The sequence below is a fragment of the Silurus aristotelis genome (assembly GCF_946808225.1).
Source record: "Silurus aristotelis genome assembly, chromosome: 25".
NCBI lineage: Eukaryota > Metazoa > Chordata > Actinopteri > Siluriformes > Siluridae > Silurus > Silurus aristotelis.
Genome location: NC_139598.1, coordinates 3451259 through 3468758, shown reverse-complemented (window position 1 = coordinate 3468758; position 17500 = coordinate 3451259). Strand labels below are relative to the sequence as shown.

The 17500-nt window shown below is 39.4% G+C and overlaps 1 protein-coding gene across 4 annotated transcripts in view; it reads right to left on the bottom strand.

The window, feature by feature from the left end:
- Positions 1–2711: 2711 nt before the first annotated feature.
- Positions 2712–17500, bottom strand: part of map3k22 (mitogen-activated protein kinase kinase kinase 22) — a 52445-nt gene continuing 37656 nt past the window's right edge. Inside the window, exons 14-20 of one of the 4 annotated variants that reach the window (XM_083530170.1) lie at positions 16670–16818; positions 15790–15921; positions 11243–11372; positions 9280–9457; positions 7241–7794; positions 6786–7157; positions 2712–6664 (exon numbers count right to left, since the gene is read on the bottom strand). In XM_083530170.1, coding sequence (XP_083386296.1) covers positions 7566–7794; positions 9280–9457; positions 11243–11372; positions 15790–15921; positions 16670–16818 — 818 coding nt within the window. In that variant the 3' untranslated portion in view covers positions 2712–6664; positions 6786–7157; positions 7241–7565. Of the gene's footprint in view, positions 6665–6785; positions 7795–9279; positions 9458–11242; positions 11373–15789; positions 15922–16669; positions 16819–17500 lie in introns of all 4 variants that reach the window. The other 3 variants (XM_083530172.1, XM_083530171.1, XM_083530169.1) reach the window with 3 other exon arrangements.

Here is a 17500-nt window from a genome sequence, read left to right as displayed (position 1 = left end):
AAATAGAGGCCAGAAATAAGCTACCACAACTCTCACTTCTCATTTATGAGACAAACCTGTCTGCAAAGAGACAGAGAGGGAAAAAGAGAGAGAGAAAGAGGGAGATCTAATCTCACACATACATACCTAATTGCTAATAAAAAAATAAAAAAAATCGATCTTTCTTTTAAAAACACAACATCAAGGTTTAAATCATTAAAGACAATCGAAGGGGGACATTCTAAAATGCTTAACGTAAAAAATGCTTAACGTGGCTTAATGCGATAAGACAGCGGTTTTTTTAAAGGACCAAATGCAGGGAGCACATTTATAATAAAACCTACTATGTACAGACAAGCAGATGAGTCCAGAATACGAACAGGTTTAATTACGAGGTAAACTTTTTTCTCCCATAGAAAACTGCTAAGGCAAAAGGCTTAAAGTGGCTTAATAAAACAATTAAAAGGCAACGTTTTTACCACCACAGGTATCATTAGCCAACAGGGTAGCAGTGGAAATTGGCCAAAAGAAGGAGAAGAAGAGGGGGAAGTGTAGGAGAGTGGAGGTTCGGGTTGGTATTTTAAATGTTGGTACTATGACTGGTAAAGGGAGAGAGTTGATATGATAGAGAGGAGAAAGGTAGATATGTTGTGTGTTCAGGAGACCAAGTGGAAATGGAGTTAGACCAGGAACATTGGAGGTGGCTTTAAACTGTTCTTTTATGGTGTGGATAGAAAGAGAAATGGTGTAGGGGTGATCCTGAAGGGAGAGTACAGTAAGAGTGTAGTGGAGGTGAAGAGAGTTTCTGATAGAGTGATGAACGTGAAGCTGGAAGCTCATCAGTACCTATGCTGCACAAGTGGGTTGTAAAATGAAGGAGAAGGAAAAATTCTGGAGTGGGTTAGATGAAGTGGTAGAAGGTTAACTTAGGGAAAGAAGGATTGGGAATTGGAGCAGACTTCAAAGGGCATGTGTTAGAAGGAAACAGAGGTGATGAGGAGGTGATGTGTAGGTATGGCTTTAAGAAGAGGAATGTGGAAGGGACATGGGGTATATCGGTTGGAGAATGCTGAGGATGGAGCCACGAGGAAGAAGGAAAAGAGGAAGTTCAAGGAGAAGGTTTATGGATGGGGTGAGGGAAGACATGCAGGTAGTTGGTTTAAAAGAGGCAGATATAGAGGAATGGGGGGGGGGGGGACAGATGGCAGGAACCCTGGGAGCTCTGTATTGATGTGCAAGGGGACTATTTTGAAGGTGAAAGTGCGTGAACGTAGATACTTGAGCTTGTCTCAAAATCTTTTCATACCAACTCCTATAGTATGGCTGGGAAAAATCAGATTCATCATGTAAGAATGTATAGACATAACACAATAAGACATAATTGTGTAAAGATATTTAAGGCATTTCATGCATGTGACCATAAACTCAATAAGAAGAAGTGGAATCAGTGAAAAAGAGCCACAAGAAAGCTAAGAGTACGAATATATGATCTGAGTGGTGAACATCTCTGAGGGAGGTGGGGAAAAATCCCTTTTCAGCTGAAGTATTCGGTTTCCTTTTTTTTTTTTTTAGTCATGATATGTCCAAGATTTCTTCTTTATACTGCTCAAATTTCCCCCTCTGATACTCACGACTTTACTACAACGTACAGTATATCACAGGATTAATCAACTGACCTGTAACAGCATGCTGTCCAACACAACAGAAAGACATTGTATTATATTCTCCAGCTTATTATTTAAAACCTGCTTTCTCTTTACTCACCTGAAACTCTGCTGATAATATTGTCTGGACGTCCTCGTTGGTTATAAACAAGAAAAGCTGCAATTCAGCTAAATGGATCACCACCATCTTCTGACCAATCAGATTCAAGAATTCACAAGGAAATGATTCGGGGGGGAATTTGGGAAAGCGTACCATGTCCGTCTTTTTTTTTAATGGTCTTTCATGGTTTTTGAGAGACGTGTATGTTTATTTGTTTCTAAACAAAAAAATAATTGGCAAAATTAAGAGCATGAAGATTTGCTTTGACCAAACAAATATATAAAAGTTCAGATGTTCCACTTTGTTTTCATAGAAAAATCCTCCCTTAGCAGGAATAACAGCTTTATACTCAGTTCCTTTCTCCAAATATTCAGCTGAAATACTTTCCAAAGGCGTTCTTTACTAGTTGAAGATTTCTTTTCTTGTGATCCAGTTCATCCCAGAGCAGTTTAATAGGATTAAGGTGCGGTGACTGGGCAGGCCTGTTCCATGATAGACAACAATCCCGCCGACTATTTCCTCTCTAAATAACGCTTACAGAGTTTGGACCTACGCTTCGGCTCATTGTCTTGTTGTACTTTGAAGTCGGTTCCAATGAGACAGAATTGCATGGAGTTGAAGTATGGAATGGTTGCCATGTTGGTTCCTCTCACCCAAAATAAGTGTCCAAACTTCCCTGCTCCAAAACAACCCCAAACCTTTAACATCTATGTATTACTGTGGGGGTGAGACAGTCTGCTAATATCTTCACTCCTGTTCTCTGTCTTAAACAAGTTCTTCTTAGAGACAAAAATGTCCATATTCACTGTCTAATTTTCCCTAGTTTGCTGCCTAGAAACTAAACAAGCATGCATGTGTTTCAAAAACCATAAAAGACTCCACACCACTGGACAGGCGCTATATATCTCTGAGGGAAGTGGAGAACATCTTAAAAAGCGTCATGCGAAGTTCAATAAATGACTCACCACTACTTCAAAACTTTCCCTTTATTTTATTTCAATGTACAAAATCACTTTTAGAATAAATGTGTTCTGGGTTTTATCATAAAGGCAATAGTTTACTAGTATCGCCTCTTTCAAAAACCTCGGAGGTCATTTCATCATGTACTCAACAAAAAACAACAATCCAGCTCTACAAGTTTTCAGTAATATCGTGAATAAAGTATTTGGAATATGATAAAAACATCTTGTTAAAAAAACAAAACAAAGTGCAGTACAATCTGTACAGTGCTTACAGAAAACCTACACCCTTTAAATCAAGTTCGGATCGGATTTTCTGGTGGTGTACGTGACAGATCTTTAACACTGTTTTCTAAAGCAAACCTCAACTTGTACGGTTATTTTGTCTCGGCGTGTGTAAGGCACAGACGTGTGCGCTGGTGATGCTGTATGGCATCGGAGTATCTGGTGTTTTTTTTTTAAATAAATGCAAGATATCAGCAAGATATATTTTAGAAAATTATTCCTATGCAATGGATTTGGCTGCTTGTCTGGGTTTAGCTCCGCCCCCAAGAAAAATCTAATAAAAAGAAATCAGATCATGCCACTGTTACATAAGAAGTTCATATAAGTTCCTGGTTGGTTTGGGGGGGAAACCAAATTTTGCTGATGCTGTGTTTTATTTTCTTTTATCTATGTAATGGATTTGGATAGTTTTGATTTAAAGTTAAAATTTTCTGGCCTTAGCCCCGCCCCAAACCCCTTAATTTCAATCGTATCAAATTTGCCATTATTATTAAAAAACTTCCTACTAAAAAGAAAACTATGTATATAGAGTTTCAGCACGGGGGGTTGGGGTTTGATTCGGGGATAAGACGTTTTGCTAATGCTTTCATTGCAACTGGAACTGACCTCAGAAATCAGATTTCTATCTAATGGATTAGAAGAATTTTGTTAAAGTTTTTCTGGCCTTAGCCCCGCCCTCAAACCCCCAAAAATTAGATCTGCCTCTATTACTCGGGAAGTTGCTATAGAGAAAGAGAATTCAGTAGGTATACAGAATTTCATCACAGGGTTTGAGGGTTGGTTTGGGGAGGAGGTGAAGTCATGTTAATGTTTTTAATTTCAATTTTACCTCACAAACAATACGAGGTGAAAATATACCTCGTAAAAATATATAATGTTTAGAATTCATATTTCTATTCAATGGATTTGAAAAACATTTATTACAAGTTTGCATTTGTCCTATCTGTATGTCAAATCTGACTTACTAGGAAGTTCATCTACAAAAAGAAAACCCGTTATTTCTGTATAGTTCAGCACAGGGGCACTGGATAGTTAGAGATTGTTTTATGTTTTCATTTCAGTTGTAATTTACCTCATAGGCAACGCCTTTAAAAACGTACTGTACAAACTGCTGCTATCATTTTGTGAACGAATTCCCACGACAGATTTAACCTTAAAGAACATTTACGCTGAATTTCCTGAACATCAATCTGAGGCATTTATGATTCTAAAAAGGTGTGTAGCCTCCTGTAAGCTCTGCACTTACAATACAATCTTTATCACCTTAAGTCTGTATGTCCAAAATACAGCATCACACACGATTTTTAACAAGTATTCAACAATAATTGTGGTCATTTGTATAAAAAAAAAAAAAAGGTCCTATGGAGAAGGCACGAGTCGTGGTGATCGATAAACCGGAGGAAGTTCGTGTTTCTGTATAGAAAATACAAATCTGTCCATCACAAAACACTGAAGGCGAAATCTTCATTTGAGGATTTCATTTCAAGCGAAGTATTTTTTTCTCAAATTCTGTGAAAGGAGTTGTGTGAATGTTTTATGCGAATCTCATTTGGACGAGTTTAAAACATAAAAACCCGAGCGTAAAGATCGAGGTGAAGGCAGTGATTTAGGGGTCCAAGCACTTCACAATCGATCGTGAAATCAAGTCTTTTTCTTTTTTTTAAACCAGGTAATAGACTTGGTGATAACAATTGATAGAACAATAACAGCATCATTTGGTCTTATTTGGAACCACAGGTTGCATCCTATAGCACTGCATATGGACTATTACAGTAAAAAGTATGACGGAAAAAATAAAAATAAAAGTATAAACACGTAACCTCCACATACTGTATAGCTGCATACTGTAAGTAAAATGCGCTCTTTGGTTGTTTCGGGTGATCAAGAATACACTCGGGTCTAAATAACCAGCTGAACCTGTGGAGAATGTCGATCATACAGGCAGCGTTCTTCTGTACTATTGCTTAGATGCCAGATTTTCTTTTTTTAAAACAATACAAACAGCAGGATATTAAGGAGGAAAAAAAAACTCTGACACGTACTATATTTAGAAAAATAAGTTTCTTTCAGATCTCTGATTATCCGTCAAAATTGTGAAGAGACGCGTAATAAAGACGCGAAAATCGTCATACGATGAAAGAATTCCAATTGCTGAAAGCGCAGTGTGGACTCTTAGGGAAGAGGATTTCCTATGGATTTACCACTTCGGTGGTTTGTACAAGTGCGGCGCTGTGGTAGCGTTTCTTTCTTTCTTTCCTTCTTCTTTTTTTTTTGACTTTGGTTAGATTCTAACCATCACACAGTGAGCTTGAGAAGAAAACGACTCAAAGTTTAGCTTACAGGTTCGAGTCGCTCCCGGGTGCGATGCCGGTGTGGAATCCGAAAGAGGTCATTCCAGATGAATTTCTGACCCCAGAATTAGGGGCAATTGAGTGAAAAAAGGAAAAGGGGGTTATTTGGATTTGGGTTTTTCAAGGCTAAGAGCCCCCTCATGTTGCTCCATATATTCAAACGAGTTCTCAGAAATTTTTTCGAAGGAATCTCTATCAATCACAAATGGTAAATGTATTGTATATGTATTCTTACTAGAATATGGAGAATAATGTACGCTTTTGCACAATTACGTCTCTTCAGAATTGCTTCATTCAATTGCATTGCAATTCCGATTCACTTATTTTTTTTAGGGGTCAATATTTAAAAACGAGCTAAAATACTTTCCGACGAGGGCTTTTATTAATCTTAAGATTAAATGTCCAATTTACATTAGATTTCTCTTGTATTTTTTCTGATGCTAATATAATTAGACATAAATGGGTTTTTTTGGTCAATTTTTAAAACCCCTTTATTATTAAGGGTGCCATTAATTATGATCAGAGGTGCAACGGATTGCAGTTTGGTGCTTGTGAGCGGCGGATTAATTGCTTGTTTTTTTGTAACTTGACGATTAATCGATGTTTTTCAACAATCGCAGAAGGAAAGACGTTTTTCTCTCTGCTTTTTAAGTCATTTCGTAGCAGAGCAGTCATGTGGTTCACGTGAATTCACGTGAACCACATGAGGAGGAGGAGCAGAACAGCTTGAAAAGCCGTCTATCATTCAAATCGCGTGCATTGGAGCAGTTCCTTGCTGTGACTTTTCTTGAAATAAATGCAAAAGAGATTAGATTTGTCTCCTCCCCTTTTTTTTGTTGCCGATCCCCAAAAACGATCCGATCCACGACTCCAGAACCGTAATCTGATCAGAACCGTGAGTTTTGTGATCCGTTGCACCACTAGTTATGATATATTTGTGGAAATTTACCGTGCATAAGCTTCTTTTAATAGGAGATTAAACTGGGTTCTTTTCTTTCTCAGCACACGAAAATGGATCCGAGGTACTATTTGGACGGGATTTGTTTTCCCGTGAAGGTATGGGTTACGACCGATTCACTGCGGATAGATCGGAGATGCACACATGATTGCTACATACAAATTTTTCCCCATACATTCGGATTGCTCTGTACGTGGTAAGTGCTAGTCGAAGGGGGCGGAGCTACGGGTCGCATTGACGGACCGGTCAATTCGGACAAACTATAATTAAACATTGTAAACACAATGGCCAAAAGTATTGGGACATCCGACTTTCCCAGCCATATGTGCTTCTTTCCCAAACGGTTTCCACAAGCTTGTACATGACGTCTTTAGGTTCGGCGGCATGAGATTTACCCCTCCTATGGAACTAGGAGACCCTAAACCTGTTGTGCATGTTTACTGCACCCCAGGCCTCCTCACCTCACCTGCATCAGTGCTAATTTTTTACCAAACGTCCTTGGGAACGAATCTCACACAGAAATCTTCACAAAATCTAGCGGAACATCATTAGAAGACTGGATCTTATTAGAAGAGCTGAATTGGAGACTAAATATGGAATGTTGAAATATGAGCATACGAATCTTAAGCGCAAATGTCCACAAACTTTCAGCCATAGAGTTTACATATAGTAATATAGTAATATATTAAATCTCCGTGTAACACGATCCAGATGGAGGAAAAAAAAAAATACTCCTGATCGGATATCGATCCAATCCTGATGTATATTGCTGAGGAAGCTGCAGGACGGGAGACGGCCCAGACGTGGCTCTCGATCGGTCTCTGAGATTTGAACTCATCAGCCATTATCGCTAACTAATGACTAAGAGGGTCCAGTCCGGTCCCGTTCTTCCACGGCGGATGAAACCGGACGAGTTTGGTTTAAAAAACATCAAATAAAAAAACCAATCCAATCTCAGAACCTTCCCCGTGTGTGTTATTGGTGCGATGCCAATAACATTAATGTCACTGTTAATGTGTGTAAATGTCCTTGTAAACAACAGCCTAAGCCTCTTAGTGCCATGCCGGGGTGTGTGTGTGTGTGTGTGTGTGTGTGTGTGTGTGTGTGTGTGAGATACACAGCCCTTGCTAATGAATCAGGTTTTTTCGGATAGGGCTGGAGCGGGTGCCAGTCCCCCCCAGTCCAAGGCAGGATTGCGATTGTTACAGGGCAGATCAGGAGTGGACCGGCACAGGGGGCGTCTGTGGGCGTTTCAGGCTCGAGAGCAAATCAGAAGCTGCCCTGGACGAACGGGTGGCTGAGCAGCACCTCGGCTGTGGGACGCCATTTCTCCTCCACAAAGACCTGGCGTAGGAAATCCCGGCACGCGTCCGATACACCCTCGGGTAGGTTGGGCTTAGTGGGCTGAGTGGCGATTTTAAAGATGGCCGCCATCGCTTCGTATTCGGCCCACGGCGGCTTCTGGGTGAGCATCTCCACCACCGTGCAGGCCACACTCCTGAGAGGAAACAGAAATTCAGAGAATTTAGACTTAAAGCGTGCAGCATTAAGTTTATATCTTTTTTGCTCCTCTGCTTGACTGTTTATTATATGCATAATTAATGCATATTAATGCGCATTCATGCATATTAATGCGGTGTTCATTCTTATTCATATTTATAAGAATGTTCCTTTTAGTGACAGCAAGTCTCACAGCTCCAGACAGACGTCTAGCAAGATTAAAGCACAAAACTAAATTGTCTCATTCAATTCCAGCACATTCGAAGACCTATATTTGTTTTTCAAGTTTTGAATCCATGCATCTGAAATTCAAGTACTTTTAATTAGCGTGGGAACCGTGTAACATGCACGTTAGATTTAGGTGGGGGGAATCTTGAAACTGTGACACCTTACATGCCACGTATGTGTGTATTTATTATGGGACAGTGGTGACAGTGTGTTCAAGGAGGAGCCTGAAACTGAAGCGAGAACTGTCCGTGTTCCCACCACATCTGCCCACGTTTATGGCAATGAGAACAGTGTTCCGTGTTGAAATGGTAATTTCATTGCGTCATAGTAGACGCTTTCGTCCATTTATTAACGTCAAATAAGCTATTTATACACTAAAAAGATCTGTGTTTAAACCATAATAAGGTTTAGACACTTCTTATGAGGGTATTCTTGGTTTGGGTTGAACTTGACCTGGACCATAATGTGAAGGCAGGGAATATGAAGAGTAGGTGAGGGTTAAAAAAGTTCATTGTTATTTTTTAAATCAATGCTAAAAACACAGAACTACACTAAATGGACACATGTGTTGTATGTCGCAAACAGCTCCATGAAGATCTGCTTAATAATGGGTTGGACTGGAAGATCCTTCTGCTATAGAGCGCCAACCCTATTGAACACCTTTGGGATAAATGTGAACTCTGACTGCACCCCAGGCCTCCTTACCTCACCTACATCATTACCTGTACTGACGCCCTTGTAAGTCTCAAACACATCTCCACAAAATCTAATGGAACATCTTCCCAGGAGAGTTCAAGTAGTAATATATGAGTTTTATCATTAACTTTTGTCCACATCGTTATGGCATTTGGCAGACACCCTTATCTTACATTTATCTTATTTATACAGATGAGCAGCTATAGGGTTAAGGGCCTTGCTCAGGGACCCAAGAGTGGCAGCTTGGTGTAGCTTGGTGTAGCTGATGACCTTTGACCTTAACTACTAAGATGCCACATGCCCAATGTAGTAGATATACATTGGGTTTTTTTAATTACACATTTTTATTTATAAATGCTTTAAACAGCCTGTTTATATCATCAATCACAATAATTATAACAGCAATAATGATAAATATGAAGAAACATAATACCCACTGATTTATTATTAACCGCTGATGATACTGTTCAACTATTGACCAGATCACAAACGCTGTCATACAGCATCAGGCCAATGTATTATATTATATTTATTAAAGAACAAGGTTAAAGGTCGTTACCAGACGTCAGCTTTGCGCCCGTAACCCTCTCCGTTGATCACCTCCGGACTCATCCAGTAGGGGGTGCCGGTGACCGATTTAATGCCGGTGCCTGACATGCAGATGGTCTGAATGCGTTTGCTGGCGCCGAAGTCTCCCAGCTTCACATTTCCGGAGGAGTCCCTCAGAATGTTAGCGCCTGAGTGTGATGCACGCACACACACACACACACACACACACACACACACACACACACACACACTAAAATCAAGCAAAATGCTGTGGCGTGTTATAGTGGATCAGTGTTCTCAGATCTACAATCCTGATGTGGAACTAAAACAGAAACACATTTTCGTCCTGCAGTCGGCTGATGCTACAGTGTGAATCAAAGGCGGAATCTTGAACACACGGAATAACTTTCCCTTTAACCCAGTTTGATATCAGTCCACATCCTGGACTCCCACTTCCTAAAGTTCGGATCGGAGTCCTGCCTGTGAGATTCTCTGCTTGTTTGAGCTGTGACTAATTTACACCAGCCACAAAATCCTCCTTCCACACCCCCAGAGCACAGCCGAACTAACAACCGGATAGAGAGAGAGGGAGAGAGAAGGAGAGGGAAAGGCAGGAAGGGAAAAAAAAAAAAAGAATGAAAGAAAGAAAGTAAAATAGAGGGTAAGAAAGAAAGAAAGAAGGAAAGAAAGAAAGATAGAAAAGAAATAAAGAATAAAGAAAGAGAGGGAAAGGATGAGAGAGAAAGACAAAGAAAGAAAATCAAAAGGAAAGAAGGAAAGAAAGAGCTGGATGGGACAGACAGACAGACAGACAGACAGACAGACAGACAGACAGACAGACAGACAGACAGACAGACAGACAGACCGACAGACAGAAAAATAGAAAAAGAATAAGAGTATGTAAAATAGAGGGTAAGAAAGAAAGAAAGAAAGAAAGAAAGAAAGAAAGAAAGAAAGAAAGAAAGAAAGAAAGAAAGAAAGCCAGACAGAAAGAAAAAAAAGATAGAAAAGGAAAGGAAAGAAAAAAAGAAAAAAAATGAAAGAAAGTGAAATAGAGGGAAATAAATAAATAAATAAATAAATAAATAAATAAATAAATAAATAAAGAAAGAAAGAAAGAAAGAAAGAAAGAAAGAAAGAAAGAAAGAACACGTGACGTGGTGGATCTCTGCCCCAGCTGAAGGATGTGGGTGTGCAGAGGGGACGGAGAGACAGAGGGTCTTGGGCAGGACAGTGGAACAGCAGCAGTGCAGCACGGCCCGGTGCAGAAATGTTATTTATGTGGTCGTCTATGGAAAAAAAAGCCGAGACTGATGAGTTTGAGGTAAAAGAATGCAGTATTTCTCTCCTTCTTTCCTGCTTCTTGTGGCCGGCGCTACAGCGGCACTGATCTGCTTTCTGATCAAAGAGAAATCCAGAGTAAAACACGTTTCCCTTTACATCTGACAAGTGTTTCTGAATTTCCCACCTTCTGATCAACCAGCTCACATTCTCACCACAACCAGATATAATAACAGGAATATTCAGTCTTTCCATCTGTCCACAAGTCTGTGTCTTTTAGTCTGTCTGTCTGTCTGTCTATCTGTATGTCTCAATCGCTCCATGACCTTGTCCTTACTGTATGAGTCTGGCTGTCCATGCGCTCGTCTCTCCATGTCTTTGTCTGTCCTTGTACTGTCTTTATCTGTTTATTATTATAATTATCATTCCATGCTTTCCTTTGTTATTTACTTCAATAATAATATATACTTTTGCATGTAATGTTCTAATGCTTCAGATCATCATTAGTTTTCTGTCCAGAAAAAAAATTCCTTAGCAATAAAATAAATAAACAAACAAACAAATAAATAAATAAAATACTCTCATTACTGTATTATGTATTAACAGTAAATACATTTTTGGCAATTTTCCCAGGTTTGTAAAAAAAAACTCTAAAAAGGGTCGTGTGCCTTTCCTTTTGTTGCAACATTTACCTTTGATATCTCGGTGGACGATCATGTTGCTGTGCAGGTAGAAGACCCCCTGCAGGATCTGCCTGGTGTATCTGCGCGTCACCTTCTCTGTCAGAGCACCGTACGCCTTTAGCTGGTCTTTGATCGAGCCCTGAACACACACACACACACACACACACACACACACACACACACACATTCAGTACACACATGCCAGCACACAGTCTAGAGCAAAAGAGAGGCAATAAGTGCGAACTTGAATTTCAATAAAACGTTACCGCAAAAAAAAACGGATCGATCCAGAAAACAAAACAAAACAAAACAAAATGATTTGTAGCAAAAATTAGGATCCGCTGCACTGCCTGGCGGTAAATCTTGAAACATAACTAATAACAACTTGAATAAACTATTAAAGGATCCTTATAAGTCAATGCAAAGAAATTCCACACAGCTGGAAAATGCACCAATCAATTACTTCATATATAATACATATAACATAAATATAAATCAAACGCACTACACGATACACTAAACAAACAAAAGTATGCAGACACTTGAGAGAATTGTTCTCAAAGAACAAAATTCTAACTGCTCTAATACAAGATACACAAACTCGTATGGTTCTGCGAAGCAGACAAAAAACATGAACGTGATGAGTAGGACATGTGGCTTTTCATGTTTACACGACGTACAGCTGTTATCACTTAGGCTTTATATCCAAGTTTCAGTGCTATAATGCTGTCCGTTGAGAAGATGCTGAAATGGTTGCTGAAATGTGAGGGGTGTACTCACTTTTGTGAGATACTGTATACTATATATATTTGCAAAAGTATTTTCCTGGTCATGAGGACATTGTGATTTTTGAGCATCGCATTCCACATTTAGTCCCAGTTTGCTCTTATTATTCCCTCCACTCTTCTGGGAAGATGTTCCACCAGATTTTGAAGTGTGCTTATGGATATTTGTGTTCATCAGCGACAAGGGAATTACGAAAAGCAGGTGCTGATGTAGGTGAGAGGACCTGGGGTGTAGTCAGCGTTCACATTCATCCCAAGGGTGTTTAGTAGGGATGAGATCAGAGCTTTATAGCAGGCCATTCAAGATCTTTCTCTTCAAAGCATGTATATCAGATGCACAGGTTCATTGCCATGGTGGAGCAGGATTGGGTTTACGAGTTCAAGTGAATGCAAAATGTTGTTATAGCGCATCTAAAGACGTCCTGTACAATTGAGGGCCTTCAGATTTGTGGTAACAGTTTGGAAAATAATCACATATAGCAGGAAAGGTCAGGTGACCAAATACTTTGGACTGGCCTGCGACATGTGCACTGCCTGTGTGTGTGTGTGTGTGTGTGTGTGTGTGTGTGTGTAAATATTGAATGCACGATTTGGGATATTTATAATTTTTTATGTTATTTGTGTTGTTTATATTTGGTCGTTATATGTTTTTGTTTGTATTACTTCATGAAGCCGAAGGCAAGTTTCCAGTCCGTGAACAATAAAGTAACGAACAATTAATCTATCCATTTTATCGTACACTCAACTCGCTCACAAATCTCTGGCGAAGGGAACGACAGTAAAACAACATGTTATGTAGCGACGTAAAATCTGTTTTGCCCAAATTTACCTGCGGGAAAAAACATCCCCTAATTTACTTGGAGACAAAAACACAGGGCCTTTTGACAGCGCAAAACAAGAAAACAGAATCTGCCAGGACGTGTCCTTCGCCGTGTTTTTCACACAGAACCCCGTTTCCACACGCTTCCCCCCGCTGTAACTGGAAGTGTGTCGAGGTGTTTGTCCAGATATACAGCCGCCTCTATTCTCAAACCGTGTGTTTGTGTGTCGCTTTGACAAGCTGAGCCGAGCGGCCTAATGTGTCCTGCATTTCCTTCGCCTTCCTGTTTTTGCTCTCGCACGCTGGAAACAATGTCTCCTCGAAGCCTGTGCCGAGAAATTCCAGCCGACTCAGCGCCTCCGCAAACACTTAACCCCACTACTGATCCCATAATCCTCCTCACAGCATGCTAACTCAGTAGCTTTAATGTCTCTATAGAGGATTTAGAACAATACGAAATTGCATCCTCTTTTTTTTTTTTTTTTTTTTTTTTTTTTTTTACTTCATAGGCATGTTCCAATGTTAAACATTGGTCACAAGTAAAAATATTAGCATTCCCTTTTTAGAAAATGCTAGCATTTTAGCCACCAAATGACTAACGTAGCAAGCTACCAGATGCTCACCCAAAATGAAAGTACACAAATAGAATTAACAGTAATAAACATTCTGTGTAAAAAAAATTAAGCTATATGCTAAATTTACAAATGACAAGAATGCGTTGCGATATAGCTGGCTAACTAACTATAACAGACTTTGTCAAAACCTGAGGTAATCTTGACAACTTGATTTAAGTCTCAAGTTATGGGACTTTGGTTTTAGCTGATTCGACCACAATCAATGCCACTAAATGTTTTTTTTTTCACACTTTTTGATTAGCTAACATGCTAGGTTAGCATGCTAATTCTGTGGAGCCAATCTACAGGTTTACCAGATTGGATATTTGATGAGCTTATATTTAATGGTCCCTTTTTAAGAACGGGGGAAAAAAAAGAAATATGAATTTAATAAAAAATCTATTAAAGAAAACATGATTGTATTAATTGTGGGTCTGTGTAAGTCGTGCTCATAATTTTTTTGTTCTGGAAAGCAAACGATGAGAATTTTGTTTAAAAAAACACTTTTTGTTTTGTTAAAAATGCAACATATTTAAAATTTGCCTCAGTTTCTTGCCATTTTTTGTTGTGTCTTCGAGTGATTCTGGTTTGTGGGACTTTTAAACAACACGGATGTAAAATAACTGATAACTGATCAAATATCTGAGGAAATTAACGTCCTGTTCTTTCAATGTAATGCCTCACATAAAACTTTCACCTCTTTAGTGCAGAACAGCCCTGAAAATCCTTAATCTGCCTCACACCATGATCTTCTAGATTGTCTATGGTCTCGGAATACGTCGATTTTTAAACGTATTTATGATTTTCAGGACGGCTCCAGAGTGGACAATTCTCCAATAAAATTCTTGGTTTTTGCATCGTTTGATTCCAGTCACAATAAATACGTTTTACCACAAAATAAATTTTTCTCAGAATTTTTAATTAGCTAGCATTATTTCTGTAGAGACAATTTACATGGTTTTCCATAGTGGACATTTTAAGATCTCTTATTTGGTTCTCCCCTTTTCAGGATAAAAAAAAAAAAAGGAAATGAATGAATTTGTTTAGAATATATATATATAACTTTCAGGTTTGAATGTTAGATTGGAAATATTGTGCATGTTGATCATATTAAGGTATTTTAAGATTTTAATTATTACTACACAATGTATGAATAAACAAAGAGTGAAAATGTGTTTACAGTTTTTTTTTTTATGCTTTTAATATTAAATCAAAAAGCATTTCAAAAGCGTTGTTTTTTAATTACTAACCCAAAAAAAAGCAATAAACATGAAGCTTTTTGTGTGTCCAAATGTTCGTTTGGAAAAAAAGATTTACCATGTGTTTGCAAATCTATTCCTCACTCACCGCGTCAGCTCCAGGGACACGTCCAAAAAAGTCATTTATGATTTAAACAAGTCTAAAAAAGGACATTGTTTTTCGTCCTCGTTAAATCAGTCCTGGTTCTTCTTGTTCTGACCCTTTGACATTTATTAAGTTTGACATCTTTGTCTTCAACCACAATAGTAACTCTTTTTTTCTTTTTTTTCTCAAAAATATAATAAAGCCTTCACTTCTGCCAAACTACAGACACCTTATAAACCTCTGACATCAAAGACATCGTTATTATTATTTTTTCTTTTAAATGCCTTTGAGCTCAGCGGGTTCTGGCTGACGTGGTCGCTTTCTATGCGTGAAACATGATGAATATCATAATAAACTGTTCGCTGTTAGAAAACAAGGTTTGAGATGAGGGGTTACTGGGTTTTTTCCCCTGGCCGTTTGTGTCAAATTGAGTGTAGAAGCCTAGGAGATGAAAAACGCACCTTTGAGATTGGGGCTGTAGGAGTGTTTACCTTATTACTGACCTAAAGCTTTAACCATTTCCTATTAATCCATTACTCTTGCCATGTCGGGTCCTGTCCTGATGGGGAGACGGTGTGTGTGTGTGTGTGTGTGTGAGTGTGTGTGTGTGTGTGTGTGTAAGCAAAGCCAAAGCTCCTGCCAGAGATTTTGAATAAATCTATAATCCGTCTCCTGTTTTCCAGACACCATGAGTAAGACTCGCGTCGGCCCGCGTCCCGTTAAATCTCTTGTTTATTGAGAAACTGAACTTATAAAACTGAGCCGCGGTGCAAGCGAATGTTAGATCTCCTGTTTGAGAAGCTTCTAAGTCTCAGATCCTAGAATCACTTCTTGCAATATATGATGGAATCTTTACAAGCTATACAACTAAAGGGTCATCAGACCCACCACCACAACTATACATCAGAATAAGCAGCAGGTCAGAAGAAGGTTCTAACAACTTCTAATGACCTCCACTTTGACTCGATGCTACAGTCATGAAGACGTACGTACCCCTGGCATGAACTCGACGAAGATGGAGAGCTTCCTCCGGTCGGGGTCGCGGAGGCAGCCGTAGTACTGGACGATGCGTTCGTGGCGGAGGTTCTTCAGGAGCTGGATCTCGCATTCGAGTGCGTTCACTTCCTAGGTGGAGGGAAGAGAACAATATACACACGTAAATGCATCAATATTTACTGACAACATACAATCTCGATTCATATGAAAGTTTCGGAACACGAAGATGAAGATCTAGCTCTGAGGTCACCGTTTTGACATTGTGGAGATCCAGCTCGGATGGGAGAAGGCGCCTGACACGCTTCGAAAAGAAGACTTCCAGAACACATTCCAGAAGTGGAAGGAATGCTGGGAGTGCTCTATAGCTGTACAAGGGGACTATTTTGAAGGGTATAGTGTGTGAACGTAGCTAAAGTACTGTCCATTCTTCTAGGAAGATGTTCCACTAGATTTTGTGGAGATTTGTGTGAGATTTGTTCAGCCACAAGAGTGTTAGTAGAGTCAGGTACTGATGGAGGTGAGGTGAGGAGGCCTGGGTTGCAGTCAGCGTAAATTCACCTCAAAGGTGTTTAATAGAGTTGAGGTCAGAGCTCTATAACGGAAGATCTTCCACTCTCTATCATCATGCTAGAACAGGTTTGGGTCTCCTAGTTCAAGTGAAGAAGTTTCACACTACACAACTGTGTGCCTCCAAGTTTGTGATAACAGTTTGAAGAAGAACCACATGAAGAACCACAAGTGTCCCAATTCTTTTGTTCTTATAATCAATAATAATGATGTTTCTCATGTTTTGGGAGATTTTGGGTATACCGTATGCAGGAGATACCCCTGAAGATCACCCTGTAGAACACATAGAAGTTCTTGGTCCTGTTCTTACCTTGCTGGTCTCTTGGCAATCGGGGTCGAAGGGCACCTGTTTCACGGCAAGCTCTCGGCCCGTGTCGGCGTCGTAGCAGAGGTAAACCTCACCGAAGGCTCCACGACCCAGCAGCTTTCCTTGACGCCAGTTCACCGGCGCCCGCGGGGCTACACACACACACACACACACACAGACCACAGTGACGTGAGCACAGCAGCAAACCTTCCACACACAGGCTACACCATCAACCTAGTTAATCTCATCCAGATTTATACCTTCACACTGATTTACATTTGCTTTTGCATTCACTTGTGAATTATTCGCTCTGCGCTCAAATCCCAGACCATGAATCATCTCCACGTCAAACGGCAGAACCGCTGTGTTTTTATACCACGCTTTCTTTCTTTTTTTCATTAATAAGCTCCAGTACAGTTACAGACAATAACTCTGTTCCAACAGTAGGACTGTCCCGAGGCCTTGCAAGATCTAAAGTCTGTCAGCAGAAACATAATAAAAATGATAATAAGAAATAAAAAATAACATTCAAAATATTTATAATGGTGGACTATGATCAAAGAATTATTCTGATCAAATACTTTTTGAGATCAACACAATACTTTTTAAATGGCACACCAAAAGAAAAATATATTTATTTTATGTTACATGCGGATTCAAAATTTGCATATTCATCAATATTTATTAGCTCTTTTTCTTTATTAAATATTCCCAGACTATATTTTCTTACATTTATTAGACTTTTAAAAAAGTTTAGTATTTTAGCTCGGTTGAGAAATTGTTCAAAATTGTGCGGGCCACAAGTCGGAAAAACTATCGGTATGGATTTTTGCT